This window comes from Talpa europaea, assembly GCF_964194135.1.
Source record: "Talpa europaea genome assembly, chromosome: 16".
Taxonomy (NCBI): Eukaryota; Metazoa; Chordata; class Mammalia; order Eulipotyphla; family Talpidae; genus Talpa; species Talpa europaea.
This window is the reverse complement of record NC_140084.1, coordinates 6,749,745-6,764,288: the sequence shown is the minus strand read 5'-3', so window position 1 is coordinate 6,764,288 and position 14,544 is coordinate 6,749,745. Positions and strand designations below refer to the sequence as shown.

Below are 14,544 nucleotides of genomic sequence, written 5' to 3'. Positions count from 1 at the left end.
CCCCAAGGGGCTCTCGTCCTTGGAGTAGGACAGTCCCAGGAATAGTAAATGGTGATTAAAGAGGTAGCAGGGAACGGGCCATTAGGATGGACCAGGGACATGGGCAGTGTGCGAGGAAAAGGATGTTATGGAAAACAAGGGGCAAGCTCTGAGAGTGGCTCACAAAGTGTTGACAAAGGGGAGAGCCTGATGGGCATCAGCAACCGTGGCATAGTTCTGGAAGAGCAAGCAACCCTCGTGTAGGATTCTTTGGGGAGGGCTGGAATGGGCAGTGGCTTTGCTGGACAGTGTTCCGCTTTAGCCACAGGGCCTCAGGAGGTGGTGAATAGTGGCACTGGCTTTAGCAAGGGCTGTGCTGGTCAGGCAACACTGAAGCAAACCCCACTCTGTCCCTGGTATCTCAGACAAGAGGCACTGTGATGGCTGAGTCTTCTTCTAGGGCTGGGTCTGGATCTTGTGCCATTGCTGGCCTGATGGCCCCTGGACTCACTGCAGGATGGAGATCCCAACACTCTGGATCCCTAAAAACAGTACATTCAACTACTCCCTTCTGGCGACAGGTAGAGACTTGGGGATGGTTTCATTGGCAAGGTGGTGAGACAGATCTGTGGCAAGAAAGATACGGATTTTGGAATCTGAAGAGGTGGGTTCAGAGCCCAGCTCAGGAACTTCTCAGCTGAGTGGACTGGTTAGCAACCCCCCCCCCCCCAGTTTCTTGGTGAGGCAGAGGTAGCATTACCTGTCGTGCCAAATACATAGGCTCCTTATGGCACTCCCCTAACAGGTTGCCACATCGTCAGGAACAGTGTCACATGCAGAAAGTCCCTAGACTCCTTCTGAGGACTCGGGGAGGGTAGGACTGCTGTCACTAGGGTGGCCGGTGGAGGTGCAGCCTGAGCCCAGGGAAACTGGTGGGCGTGCCTGGGGCCACCAAGCACAGGCTGAACCAAACCCGGAGAGGGGGTTGTCACGTCACTCCCTGCTGCTGTCCACCACTCTCCATCTGTGGTCTTCTCTTGACTAGGGGAGCAGCTGCCGCTGCCAGGAGCCAGGGCCCCTTGCATTGAAGCCTGAGGAGAGGGTTTGCCGGTGTTAGCCTCATTAGCCTGCCGCCTGGTGTGGGAATGGGCTTCACTGTGCCCAAGAAGAGCCATTTTCCTGCGATCAGATGATCTCTGTGCCCACCAGCAATAAAAATGCCCCTATGTACCCTGGGCTTAGTGGACACGGAAGCTGGTAGATGCCAGAACAGCATTTCCCCCCTAAGCCAGGCAGTCCCAGGGTCTCTGGAGAACTGAACAGTTTGGCCCTAGGTCTAGACCATGACCCTTCTGCCAGGTCCCATGCTAGCATCCTGCTGTGGTGTGGTGGGGAGATGCAGGAGGCGAGCAGCGGGGCTCTGAGCCTGCATCCATCCTGTGAGGCATTCAGCTTTGACCTGTTCCCTACTGGGAGCTGTGGGGAATCTGTTTGAACAGGAGCATTCCTGGGTGAAGAGACATGAACACTCAGGGTCCGACAGAGCCCGGGACAGGTGCTGTGGCCATGAGGGGCAGCTTACCTTTGAACAGGACAGAGTTTATTACTTTTTTTAAGATGATTTTTTTTTTTTTTTTTTTTTTTTTTTTAGCGTAGAAGAATTGGGATGTAGGCCAGAGGTGTGGAGGGAGGGGTGAGCAGATTCAGATTCACCAGGGACAGTGGGGCGCAGAACAGGTGGATGTACTGAAACACTTTGCTAAGGGGTGCAGGGGGCGAGACAGGAGACGTCTGCTGCGCCATATGTGGGTTAGCTTCCTGGCTGGGGACTGAACTCAGGCCACAGTGGTGATAGCAGAGACTTAACCCCCCCTAGGCCACCAGGGAGACCCACAGGTACTTGCAAAACACATGAAAAGGACAGAGTTTAGATTCCAGGGTTGAGTCAGCGCCTCCTCTCCAGTGATGACCTCTGTCTCCCTTCCTAACTCTTGGCACTGTCACCCGTTTTTTCTGATTCCCACACATTTTGCTTAAGGCCTGCCCATTGCCGGCCATCCTCACCCCGCCACCACACACACAGGTGCTCTGGAAACCCTGTCCTCCTTCCTGAGTCACTTAGACCCTTGAGCATCCTGCTGAATGAACTTTCTTTCCTAGAGGAGAGCTGCCCGACCCCACCATGGCTGAGCGGTCTGCTCAAGTGTGTTGACGTGCACATCCTGCTCAGATCCCAAGGAGGCAGCAGAAGCTGAGGGAGCTGCTTAGAGGAGCTGCTTTGGGGAGTAGAGATGCCTGCCAGCCTGGTGGGCTCCATTCCTGCCCCTTGGCTAGGTAGACAGGCCCCTCCGCAGCCCTCCGCCTCCTGTCCCACCTTCACCTGTATTCTCCCTCCTGGATTGACCTTAGCTCTTGTCCCCATGTAAAACCTTGGTACACTTCAGAGGTCTCCCTTCCGCTCTCACCATTTCTGTTCATCTTTGTATTAGATGTCCAAGTCAGTGCCATGAGGCAGGAAAAAGAAATGAAAGGTGTGCAGGTGGGGAAGAAAGAAAGAAAACTGTCTTCATTCCCAGACAATGTGTAAATCTCCCAGTCTTCACAAAGGTTATCAGAGCTAATTGAAGAGTTTAACAATGTTACAGCATAGCAGCTGAATATATAAATATCAAACATATGTATTATTTAACAGTTTCATTAAGATAGCATTTATATACCACAGAGTCCACCTGTTTCTTATTTTTTTCTTTTTTTTTTTTTAAAGATTTATTTATACAAGCACTGGGTACAGTCAGAAGCACGGGAGGGCGAGAGAATTCACCAGAGTCAGAGCGGAGAGCAGAGCAGAGCAGGCAGACTGACGAAATGCACTGCTGAGGGGAGCAGCGGGCGGCAGGAGAGGTCTGCGCACCATGTGGGACCCTCACCCGGTGGCCGGGGATCGAACTGGCGCTGCAGAGGCTGCAGGCAGTTCACAACCCAGCGCTCAACCGCTGCGCCACCGGGGAGGCCCCAGAGTCCACCCATGTAAAGTGTACAGCTCAATGTTTTTTAGTTTCTTTATGGAGTTGGATAGCCATCATGATAATCTAATCTTAGAACATTTCATGACCCTGAAAAGAAACCTTGACTCCATCCTTCCACCCTGAAATTGAAATACTTAGAGATAAATGTGTCAAAAAATTGGTGAGGAAAATTAAAGACCTAAATAAATGGAGAAGTAAGTCATGCTCATGGATTGGAATAATCAATGTTGTTAGGCATTTTTATTCTCTCTAAATTGATCTTTCTAGATTTAACATAATCTCAATCAAAGTCCAGCAGGCATGGGCTTCCTGGTTGCGCAAGGGGTTAAGACACAATCTATGAAGCTATCCGCAGCCACTGCAGCATCAGTTTGATCCCCGGACAGGGAGCTACCCACATGGCACAGCAGACTTCTTCTGTTGCGCCCGTTGCTCCCCTAAGCAGTGTATTTCAGTCAGTCTGCCTATTCTGTTCCCCACTCTGTCTCTGGTGAATCCTCTCCCCACACACACACACCTCTGGCCTGTACCTCAGTTCTGGTATGCATAAATAAATAAAAATAAAAAAAGTCCATCAGGCCTTTGAAAGACACTGTTAAGAAAATAAAAAAGACAAGCCATAGGCTGGGAGGAAATATTTGCAAAACACTTAAAAAATATATATATATTTTAAAAAAGATTTATTTATTTATGCATACAAGAGCTGGAATCCAGGTCAGAGGTGTGGGTGGGATGGGGTGAAAGGATTCACCAGAGACAGAGTGGGGAGCAGAACAGGCAGATCTACTGAAATCCACTGCTAGGGGGAGCAGCAGGTGAGACAGGAGAGGTCTGCTGCACTGTGTTGGTTAGCTCTCTGGCCGGGGATCAAACTTGTGCTGTAGAGTCTGGCAATAGCTTCATAGTGCTGAGATTTAACCCCTTGTTCCACCAGGGAAGCCCCAAAATACATGAAAAGTATTTATATCCAAAATATATTTAGAATCTAACAATTTACTAAAATATACAACCAAATTTAAAAAGAATAAATCAAATATCTGAATAGACAGTTCAATATTTTGTCTAATACACTAAAGATAAGTATATGAAAAATGTTCAATGTTCTTATTATTGGGGATATGCAAAATAAATCAGAATGATATTAAAACCTCTAAAATGACCTACTAAAATGACTTTAAAAAGTAAAAACAGAAGCACTTGATAATACTTAATGCTGGTGAAAATGTTCAACTCGTTCCTTGCTGCTGGGCATGCAAACTAGTAGCCATTGTGAAGTGCTACTCGCCAGTGAAAAGAAACAAGGGGAGGGGACCTCTTCTGTTCCCCACTCTGTCTCTGATGAGTCCTCTCACACCCACATCTCTGGCCTATACCCCAGTTCTTGTATGCATAAATAAATAATCTTTAAAAAAGAAAAGAAACAAGGGCCTCTCTGGTGACGCAAGGAGTTAAGTCTCAGCATGATGAAGCTATCTGCAGCCACTGCAGCACAAGATCGATCCCTGGCCAGGAAGGTGACCCACACAGCACAGCAGACCTCTCCTGTCTTGCCCGCAGCTCCCCTCAGCAGTGTATTTCAGTCAGCCCGCCTGTTCTGCTCCCCACTCTGTCTCTGGTGAATCCTCTTACCCCCTGTATCTCTGGCCTACACTCCAGCTCCTGTATGCATAAATAAATAGATCTTAAAGAAAAGAAAAGCTATTGGTACATCTGACCGTGTGGATGGATCTCCGTGCATTATGGCTAATTGAAAGAAGCCAGACCCAAGACATTCTGTATTGTGTGATTCCATTTATGTGGCATTCTGAAAAAGTCAGAACCATTGGTTCAAACAAATCAGATCAGTGATGGCCTGGACTGGGGTAGGTCAAGTAGGACTGACTGCAGAGTCCCCAGGGAACTTTTTGCAGTCATGAAAATGTTCTTTACCATGTGGCGCAGCAGTTGAGGCTGGGCTGCGAAGCTGCCCGCAGCCTCTGCAGCGCTGGTTTGATCCCGGCTGCCGGCGAGAGTCCCACATGGTGCGACAGACCTCTCCTGCCGCACCCGCTGCTCCCCTCAGCAGTGTATTTCGTCGGTCTGCCTGTTCTGTTCCCCGCTCTGGCTCTGGTGAATTCTCTCACTCTCTGTACCCAGTGCTTGTATAAATAAATTAAAAAAAAAAAAAGAAAATGTTCTTTACCATGATTTGATGGTAGTAAAATTGTTTTTCACATTTGTTAAAACTTACTGAACTGATAAGTTAAAAAGGGAGACTCTTATTAGATGTAAATCATAATTCAATTTTAAAATAATTTGTAAAAACCCATCATGATAGGCCTCAGAAGTCTGTTCAAGCCCTTCTCCACACTGCTTTGCTCACCACCTGGTGGCACTGCCTTCAGTGGTCTGTGTCAGCTCTTTAGGAGGGGGCCTGCTGGACTCACTGCTCGTTTGGTGCAGCCGGAGCCCGTCCAACCCAGCTCTGTGAGAGGCCTGGTGCTGGCTGAGGTGTGGTAGCTGAGGGGGAAGAGAGACTCAGGCTTGTATGGGCTCCTGTAACTGTTTTGCTCCTTTCTTGAGAAGGTCTGCTCAATCATTGCTGCTTTCTTTCTTCTGCTGCAGGTTGGGACAAGCATTCCTACGGCTATCACGGTGATGACGGGCATTCCTTCTGCTCCTCAGGGACTGGCCAGCCCTATGGTCCCACATTCACCACGGGAGATGTGATTGGCTGCTGTGTCAACCTCATCAATGGCACCTGCTTCTACACCAAGAATGGCCACAGCCTGGGTGGGTGCATAGGGGACCTTGGAAGGTGTGTCCTGTGGCCCCACTTTGATTGATGAGACACCCAAAGGCAGACCAAAGCAATGTGAAAGAGCCTCTGCTGAACTCTGGGGAACCACAGCCATTTCCAGACATTAGAGCCATGCAAGGTGAAGGGAGGGTAACAACCTCTGCCTTTGTTAATCCAGCCACTCAGCAGCATTTATCAATCCCATGGTGGGTGTTGAGAGAGGTAGGTGCTAGCCAAGCCCCTGACCTTTGTGGCACTTGTTGGAATAGCATTTGGGGTTCATGATAAGTTCGAGGGGCCTGAGTACATAGTTGACAGTGGTGCCTGTAGCTTGGGCCCAGACTTTGGCCATTCTGATACTCATGTTCCTACTTGCTATGGAGGTCCAATGCGGGCTGTACGAGTGCAGGAGGTAAATGAACAGGCTGGAGTCAGATAGGGCCTGGTCTCTTCTGGTCTCTTTGTGATTTATTTATTTGTTTTTAAAAATATTTCTTTATTCTTTACAAGAACTGGGGTGGAAGCCAGAGATGTTGGGGGTGAGAGGATTCACCAGAGAGAGTGGGGAGCAGATCAAGCAGATCTACTGAAATACACTGCTGAGGGGAGCAGCAGGCGGGACAGGAAAGATCTTCTGCACCATGTGGGTTGCTTCCTGGCTGGCTGGGGATCGAACTCTTGCTGCCGTGGCTGGCGATAGCTTGATAGTGCTGTCTTTAAAAACCCTGCACCACCAGGGAGGCCCTCTCTTTGTGATTTATAGGGAGCAACCTATAAACAACCAAAGACTCTTTGTATCTTGCTCAAAAGGTCCCTTTGGTGAGATTGCAAATGATGGATTGACTGGGGTAAGGGCAGATGAGGAGGCGGGTGATGTGAAGCAAGGCAGTGGTGTTAGGTGCAGGAAGTGGGGAAAAGACCTGACAATAGAGGTCCAGGGTGGCCCAGCAGGACTCAGCGACAGTTGGGGTGCACTAGCAAGAAGGGAGGATTGGGAAATGGTTGAATCAGTGGTGCTGTGAGCCAGGGGGAGCAGCCGTCAGTGGAGGGTGATGGGCACCCCATAGGATCCCTTTGAGGAGCAGTCTTCCATATATAGTGATTCAGAGTTAGAATTTGAGATGGGGGGTGGACTCTGGCTTTGCTGAAGCCTTTTCCTACTAAGGCTGATTGGTATTTGGCCATTGAGTGAGAGGAGCCTTTGGCCACAGTCATCTAGAGGTGGTGCCTAACTCTTGGTCCAGCCTCGCTGGGTTTGCACAAGTCTGATTTGGCAGAACCCAACCAGGCAGGCCATCACAGGGAGGGGAATTAGGCATTTTACTTAGATTCAAGTCCTGGGAGACTCCCTTCCCCGGGCTTGTGAAGGTTAAAAAAAAATGACTGCCACGTTCCACAACTCTCCTTGACTTCTCCACATGAACCTGGGCATAACCAGGGGACTTGAATCAAGTTTGTTGGTGGGCTAAGTTGCCAGGAGTCAGCATTCCTCAGTTGGGCAGCCTGATACCACAGCCCAGAGTGGGCAACTGAGGGCATAGCACAGACCCTGCTGCGCTCACCTGGAGACTCACTCCTATGAGATCCATGCCACCCAGCTGATAGCCAGCTGCTAAGGAGTCAGCACCTAGAGGGCAAGACTAGGCCCTTAAGATGGCGCCTCACTCCCCATCTGCTTTTACAGCTATTTGGTTTTTCTGCTCTCAGAGTCTCAGATGCCACTGTCGTAGGCGCCTATTCTTTATCCTACCACCCTTCACACGTCCCCTTGCAGCCAGGACCAGTGCTGCCCGACTGCTCTGGATATCTGCCCTGTTCACACCCTCCAGCTTGTCTACACTTTGCTCAGAGCATGGCACCTGCTATAGGATGCAAGGTTTGGGGCATACCCAACTGTCCCCTCTGTCCCTGCACCTGAACCTCCCTCTTCTGGGCCCTAAATGTATACCAGAGCCCATGAGCTCTTTGTCCATCAGGTCCCTAGGCCCATAAGGAGCTCATGACACAGCTCGGGCTGTGTGTTGTTGGCCAGTTGTCTGTGCCGTCTCATTAGCTGGAGTTGTCAGGCCTTCGAACGCCAGGCTTGCAGCTATTTTCCTGTCATAGGGATGGGCTCCAGGGCAGTCTCAGCAGGTACTTGATGGCAGGATGAATGAGCAAATGAATGGAGACAGGAGAATGGTTTCTCATCCACAAGTAGCTAGTGCAGGTTGTTTTTATACAATTCTGCGTCTCTTTAAATCCAGGCTGCTGATCCCTGACCCGTGTTTGGCTCGGGCACTTCTTATCAGCAAGTTTGAATGTCCTGTTTTTATCTTGGATCTCTGCCTGGACCTTCTTCCCTAGGCCAACCCAGATCTTGCTGTCACAATGGCCTTTCAGAGGCTCTCAGAGACATGCAGGGCCAGGGGGAGTAGTGTTGCCCTCGTCTAGTGCAACCGGGGGTGGAGTAGCCTCTTTCCTCATCCTCCTGGAAGCACCCCAAGGCCTTCTCCTTCCTGAGTGCCATTGTGATGGAGAGCCAGGCAAGCTGGTGGGGGGCAGAAGAGGGGGGTGGAGGAGGGTCACCCCCTGCCCAGAAGCATGGCAGTTGCCTCACCCCATGGCACAACTGCGGCCAATTTGTATCTAGATCTCAGAGTTCATGAAGCAGCTTCCAGAGTATCTCAGTTTCTTCTTTCTTCCTTGAGAAAGAAGTGTTAGCCTTGTGTTTTTTTTTTCCCCTCAGATGGACTCAGAGAGGTTGGGTAACTTGGCAAAAGTCACATTGCAGATAACAGATGAGTCTGGGCTCCCCCTTTGCCCAGTGGTGTATCGGCCTCCTTTGTAAGCAGGAGTCTGGCAGCAACAGCCTGACGACAGAGAGCTGTGAGGGCAGCTACTGTGCAGACCTGAGGGTGGACATGGCGGTCTCCTCATGGGTGGGGAGGGGCTTCCAGGCTCCCCGCTGCCAGCTCTGTGACGGCTGGTGCTGAGTGTGGGCCTCAGAAACTCCCCCTGGCCACAGATCACGGAATGTATGGGGTCTCCTCACGGAGGAGCAGAATAGCCCAGCAAAGAATATAAGCAATGTCTGTACCTTGTTTTTTTAATCTGTAAACTAGTGTAAACTAGTCTGATGAGGTAACGATGGGAAAGGACCTGGCATATGCAGGAGGACGCCATCAGTCGGTACTGGATCAAGAGAAGGACCAGGCCTGAAGAGGCCTCAGAGAGAGATTGTTTGAGTTAAGTCCTTCCTGACAGGCTTTCCCTGAGAGCGCAGAAGAGTTGTGGACAAATACCCAAGTGTCTGACTTCACTCCCAGCCTGGTCACCCAGAAGGACAGCCAGGGTCGAAAACCACCAGGCCTGGTCTGAGCTTGGCTTCCACCACAGGGCGATATTGTGAGCTGCCCCTCCTCAGCCATTGTGACGGGCCCTCTGTGGGCCTGCAGAGGTGCAGGAGACCAAATAAACTTATGACTTTTCCTTTCCCTCCACAGGTATAGCCTTCACAGACCTCCCGGTAAGTACTGCTGGTGGGTCTCTCCCATTCAGGCTTTTGGGGACTCGGTGGGATGGGACAGGGTGGTACCTGCAAGTGCAGAGTATGGCGCCTGGCCTCTCCCCAGCCAGGCATGTATGTGGTGCTGACAGCTTGAGGGTCATGCTAGGGAGTATCTGCTGGCCTCCTTTCTCCAGTGTCAAGGCCCGGTCTTCCTCCATGACTTTTTTTTTTTTTTTAAGATTTATTTTTATTTATTTATACAAGCACTGGGTACGTCAGAAGCGCGGGAGGGTGAGAGAATTCACCAGAGCCAGAGCGGGGAGCAGAGCAGGCGGAGGGACCGAAGCACACTGCTAAGGGGAGCAGCGGGCAGCAGGAGAGGTCTGTGCGCCATGTGGGACCCTCCTCCGGTGGCCGGGGAGCAGCCGGGGATCGAACTGGCGCCGCAGAGGCTGCAGGCAGCTTCGCAACCCAGCGCTCAACCGCTGCGCCACCGGGGAGGCCCCCTCCATGACTCTTAGCAGGTGACAGTGATATATCGCATTTCCAAAGGCCTCTGTGGGGGTGAGGGCAGTTTGGGTGAAGATGTCAGTAACTCCGTGACTTAGCCAGTCTGAACCAGCTCTGTGTGGCTTACAACCAGTGCACTGTGGTACAGAGAGCTGCTCTTGTACTGTTAGGGAGCCCAGCCTCCGTGCCTCCCCAACAGAGATCCCTGAGGAAAGGCAGTGCCCTAGGGACAGAGCCTCCACCACAGAGGGTGCCCCCGAGCCAGGGAGGTGAACTTTGTGGGGGCTTTCTCTTAGAAAAGAGTGAGGCTTAGATCAGGGCTCAGCTCCACCTCCTGCACCCTAATCCTTCTTTATTGTGAGTCATCACAGGCCTCATCACATGTAGGGCCTCCACCCAGCATGCTGTGGCCTGGCCAGGCTCAATGTGCCCTGGGTCGGCTCTGAAAGGAGGGAAGGTTTGCTGACTCTGGTGGCAGTTTCAGATCCTGGAAACCCCAGCATTGCCCTTGGAAAAACCCTTGTGATCTGAGGAACCCTCTGAAGCCCAGATTCCCACATCCTGGGTCCTGTCTGTGTATCAGAATCCATCCCTCTGACCTGGAGGCCCCAGAGAGAGGCTATTATCCTAGGCAGTGAACAGTCTGGCCCCCGCTGGAAGCATAGTTGTGCAGAGGTGACATGGAGCAAGCAAATGTGAATATAGGCAGGATGTTGCCAAGTGACAGGATATTGGTGCCCCAAGTTGGGTCGGGGGTTGCCACTGAGTGCAGTGAGGGTCAGGGGAAGCTTGCTGGAAGGGGTGGACTGCGGACTGGAGGACAAGAAGGTGAAGACACATGATACTCAGGAATGACACGTGACTCAGTGACAGTGAAGGGGAGGCTAGTCATGGCAGGGAGCCCCACCGGGAGGGACGTGCCCCAAGCCTCACTGCCTGAAAGATCCCCCTCCCAGTGAGCCTCTGATGACAGGGAGCCTTTGTCAGCATCCAAGGAAACACATCACCTAACCATCTGGCCACAGTGTCCCCTTCCCCCTCCTCTCTGACATGTCTTCCCCTATCTCTTCCTGCCCCCTCAGATTCCCTTTTTTTGTGGCACAGGGATCCCTGGCCCTGGATCTCTGAGGGGAACACTGCACCCTTGCACAGATCCTCGCGGCACACTTGCATGGCCGTGGAGCCTGGCCTGCCTCTGCCCTGGCCGAGTCCCAAAGGAGGGCCTAAGGCTTTGGGGACACTGTAGCCTCTGATACAAGGGGATTCATTTGTGCCTGGCTGGCTTTTCTTTTGTTTTCTCTCCTAAAGCTTTGGGGAATAGTGTCTCTGACAGAGGTGGGCAGGATGGGCTTAGCCCTGCCTCCCCAGCCTTGCTGCAGCTCTCTCGGAGCCAGAGCGCCGGCCTGTTAGAGCCAGTGCCTTCCCCTCTGTGCTGGGGAGAGAGGAGAGGTGGGCGGCAAGGCCCTGTGCCACATTGCTCTCAAGGCCCGACTGACATTTCATTCTCCTCCTCAGGCCAACCTCTACCCCACCGTAGGCCTGCAGACACCCGGGGAGATTGTGGACGCCAACTTTGGGCAGCAGCCTTTCCTGTTTGACATTGAGGACTACATGCGGGAGTGGCGGGCCAAGGTCCAGGGCACCGTCCACTGCTTCCCCATCAGTGCCCGGCTTGGCGAGTGGCAGGCGGTGCTGCAGAAGTGAGTGCCTTGCCCCCGCCCTTACCCAGTCCTGCCCTGTGGGCCCAGTGCCTCATTCTGCTACTGGCCCCTGCACTGCTACAGGCTGCTCTAGCGGGTAGTGTTCCTTCAGGGAAGCCCTCCCAGGGTGATGCCACCTGCTGCTCTCAGGCTTCCTTCTTACCGATGGACAGCTCCTGCTCACTTTGGCCAAGCACCCCTGCTGGGGACCTTGCCCCTCAGCTGGAGTGGAACGCTCCAGTGTGTCACACCCTGGCAGGCTTTCCTGCCCTCGGTCATTCTGTAGAGGATATGCTAGGGTGCCCTGTGGTCTTTTCCTCTGTGGACTTTTTTTTTTTTTTTTAAAGCCATAGTCATGCTGTGACTCTGGTCAGATGTCACCTCTCAGAGTCAGCATCCAGCTAAGTCCCAGTCATCCATGGCAGTGGTGGCAGGAAGAGAGTCTTTTCTAGCACCAGCCAGGCTGGCTGTTGGCTGACTCTTTCCCAGACTTCTCTGGAAGCCTGTGTGGCTGAGAGTCCCGAGGGCAACCAGCTGTGGGTCTCTCTTCTACTTGCCAGCTGCAGGTCTGAGTTAGACAATGACCCGTACCCACTGTGCCAGGAAGCAGGTTAGCTTGTCAGCTCAACTCCCAAGAGTGGGCAGAGAAGGGCTGGACTTTCACTATTCCTGGTCATTCATTGCCCTGTAAAGGCGTGGGGGTGCCAGTATACCTTGGCACCAGGCACAGGGTCCCTTGGTTGGGGTGCACACCAGGATCTTTGTGCAGCCTGCCTTTCCTGTCTTAAGGGATTGAAGTTGAGGCAGGCCCCCCAGAGCGCTAAGGCAGGGGCAAGGTGGCCACACCCTTCTCAAGAGTAGCTTGCTTGCCCTTGTTCCCAGTCCCAGAGCCAGTGAGAAGCTCGCCTCAGAGGGCCAGCACAGTGCCCGTCTGTCTCCAGAGCACATTACTGGGACAGCGAGGAGAGAGGTAGAGCTGCCCCAGCTGTGTGTGGGAGGGACGGACACTGCCTCTTGGGCCTGGGCTTAGCACACGGCTGTACTTACATGCATGTGAGTATCTGTGTGCTTGTGTGTGTTCATATGTAGTATTTGCCAAGGCCTGCATATAACTTGTACTCTGTGATGTCACATAATTTCACTTTATGAAGGTTCTTAACTGCCGTTATCTGGGAGACAAATTGCCCAAGGGCCCTAGACTGACTCCCCTTGGTGGGAGGTCTAAGTTATTTCCTCTCTTTGCTTGTGTAGATAACCTCTGTTATGTAGTTTTTCATATTTAACCTTATTATTTCCTTGGTGTCCATTCCAGAAGTGGAATTACTGCACCACAGGGACTGTGCATTTCCGCAGCATCCGATGTGCATAGGGACTCACCTGAACCATGTTTTGTCACCAATTTTTGCCCTTGTGTTTATACTAATAACTCTGTTACTCAGAATTTAACATTACAAATAATGTAATTTCATGATAAGAAATGGTATTTACTGACTTCTTGCTTGGTGCCCAGCACTCTATGTGTATCATCTCATTTACCCCTTAGAGCCTGGGCGCACACAGCTGAACTTCTGTGCCTCCCACCGACAGCCCCTCAGACCTTTGTGTTTGGCCATTATACTAATGACATCAGACACATGCACACACCGGGGGTCCCCTCTGTGCTCATCAGATATGAGGGTTCACCCACATTCACAAGTGCCACTACTTAGCCAGCTCTTAGTGGGATTAAGTGACCTCGGGGCATCAGTTTCCATGCGCCATTTCCCTAATACTGTACCTGTTGACCTTGCCGTTGCCTGCTATGTTAGCCCCTGTTTTGTGGAGTAATTTGGGTGGTGGGCGAGTTCCCCATCACGCTCGAGTGCCAGGGACAGGTTCACCTGGTGAGCTGGAATGTTTCTGCAGGGTGTGCAGGCAGCCACCAGGAGTGCCCATGTCTGTGGAAGGGGCGCTTGTGGCATGCATCATCTCTGTCTGGGCAGCTGCCAGACTGCTTGGCTGGCTGCCGTTAGAGAGACTGTCAGCTGTCTCTGGGCTTGCCGCAGTTCCCAGGAGGCAGTGCTTCCTTGAGGAGATGGTGTGTGCTGGTGTGTGTACTTTTGTTATCACACTTGTCCACTTGTGGGCAGCATATCGCAGAGAAACTGCGGCCACTCCAAGCCTCAAGCTCAGAGATGGTGACCAGCCCCTCCCTGGCCTGACCGCAGGAGCAGTGGGGCAAGTGTTCACTTTGTTTCAGTCCCTTTATTCTCTTTCTGTGGCGGTTACACCTCCAAAATGTGTTCAGGGAAGACCTTGTGGGGAGATAGTCTGTGCTATCAGGTGGTCAGTGAGAAAGGCAGTTCTTGAGTATCAACTTGAGCATTTCCTTTCTTCTAGCATGGTCTCGTCTTACCTGGTGCATCATGGGTATTGTGCCACGGCCACGGCTTTTGCCCGAATGACTGAAACCCCGATTCAGGAAGAACAAGCATCCATAAAGAACAGACAAAGTAAGGTTGATTCTCCTCTTCCCTCTCCTTCTTTCCCTCACATGCCCCTGCTTTCTGGCTCCTGCTAGCCTTGGTTAACCTGTTGGGAGTCCCTTTAGTTCTGGTCCTCACCACCAGGAGACCAGCCTGCAGCCCCATCCCTCCCCCAGGCCCTGCTCTGCCCCTCTCAAGATAAGGCTGCCCAGATTGCTGTCCACCCCCATGGGAATACCTTGCAGCCTCCCTCTCGCACACTCTGATGGCCTGGCACGGATGGATCCCTTTACTCCATGTTTATTTCCTTCCCCTGAATCCTGGATTCCTCTCTGCCTCTTGTGTGGTCTACCAGGAAGTGTGTGTTTGCATCTCATTAGAACCACGACCTGCCTTTGCTGCCGCTTACTCTGCCTTAGTATTTCTTCTTGTTCCGGGCCAGAGAGGGCCTTGAAGTGGTCACAGGGTGAAAGCTGATGCTCAGTGGCTGCTGTGGTAGCACCTCCCTTTACTCCCCACTTCTGCTCCCACCCTTTGCGGGCAACAAAGGAAGGAGCCAAATGAAGCTCTCCTGGTATTCCTACTGGCCTGCGTA

General features: G+C 52.0%; 1 protein-coding gene across 3 annotated transcripts in view; it reads left to right on the top strand.

Annotated features, from left to right (window-relative positions):
* The window catches only part of RANBP10 (RAN binding protein 10), a gene marked incomplete at both ends in the record, with an annotated part of 59,149 nt that overhangs the window by 40,509 nt on the left and 4,096 nt on the right, over positions 1 to 14,544 (top strand). For 2 of the 3 annotated variants that reach the window (XM_084256822.1, XM_084256823.1), the window contains 4 exons: positions 5,610 to 5,777; positions 9,270 to 9,292; positions 11,300 to 11,484; positions 13,864 to 13,976. In XM_084256822.1, coding sequence (XP_084112948.1) covers positions 5,610 to 5,777; positions 9,270 to 9,292; positions 11,300 to 11,484; positions 13,864 to 13,976 — 489 coding nt within the window. The remainder of the gene's footprint in view (positions 1 to 5,609; positions 5,778 to 9,269; positions 9,293 to 11,299; positions 11,485 to 13,863; positions 13,977 to 14,544) is intronic. The other variant, XM_084256824.1, reaches the window with a different exon arrangement.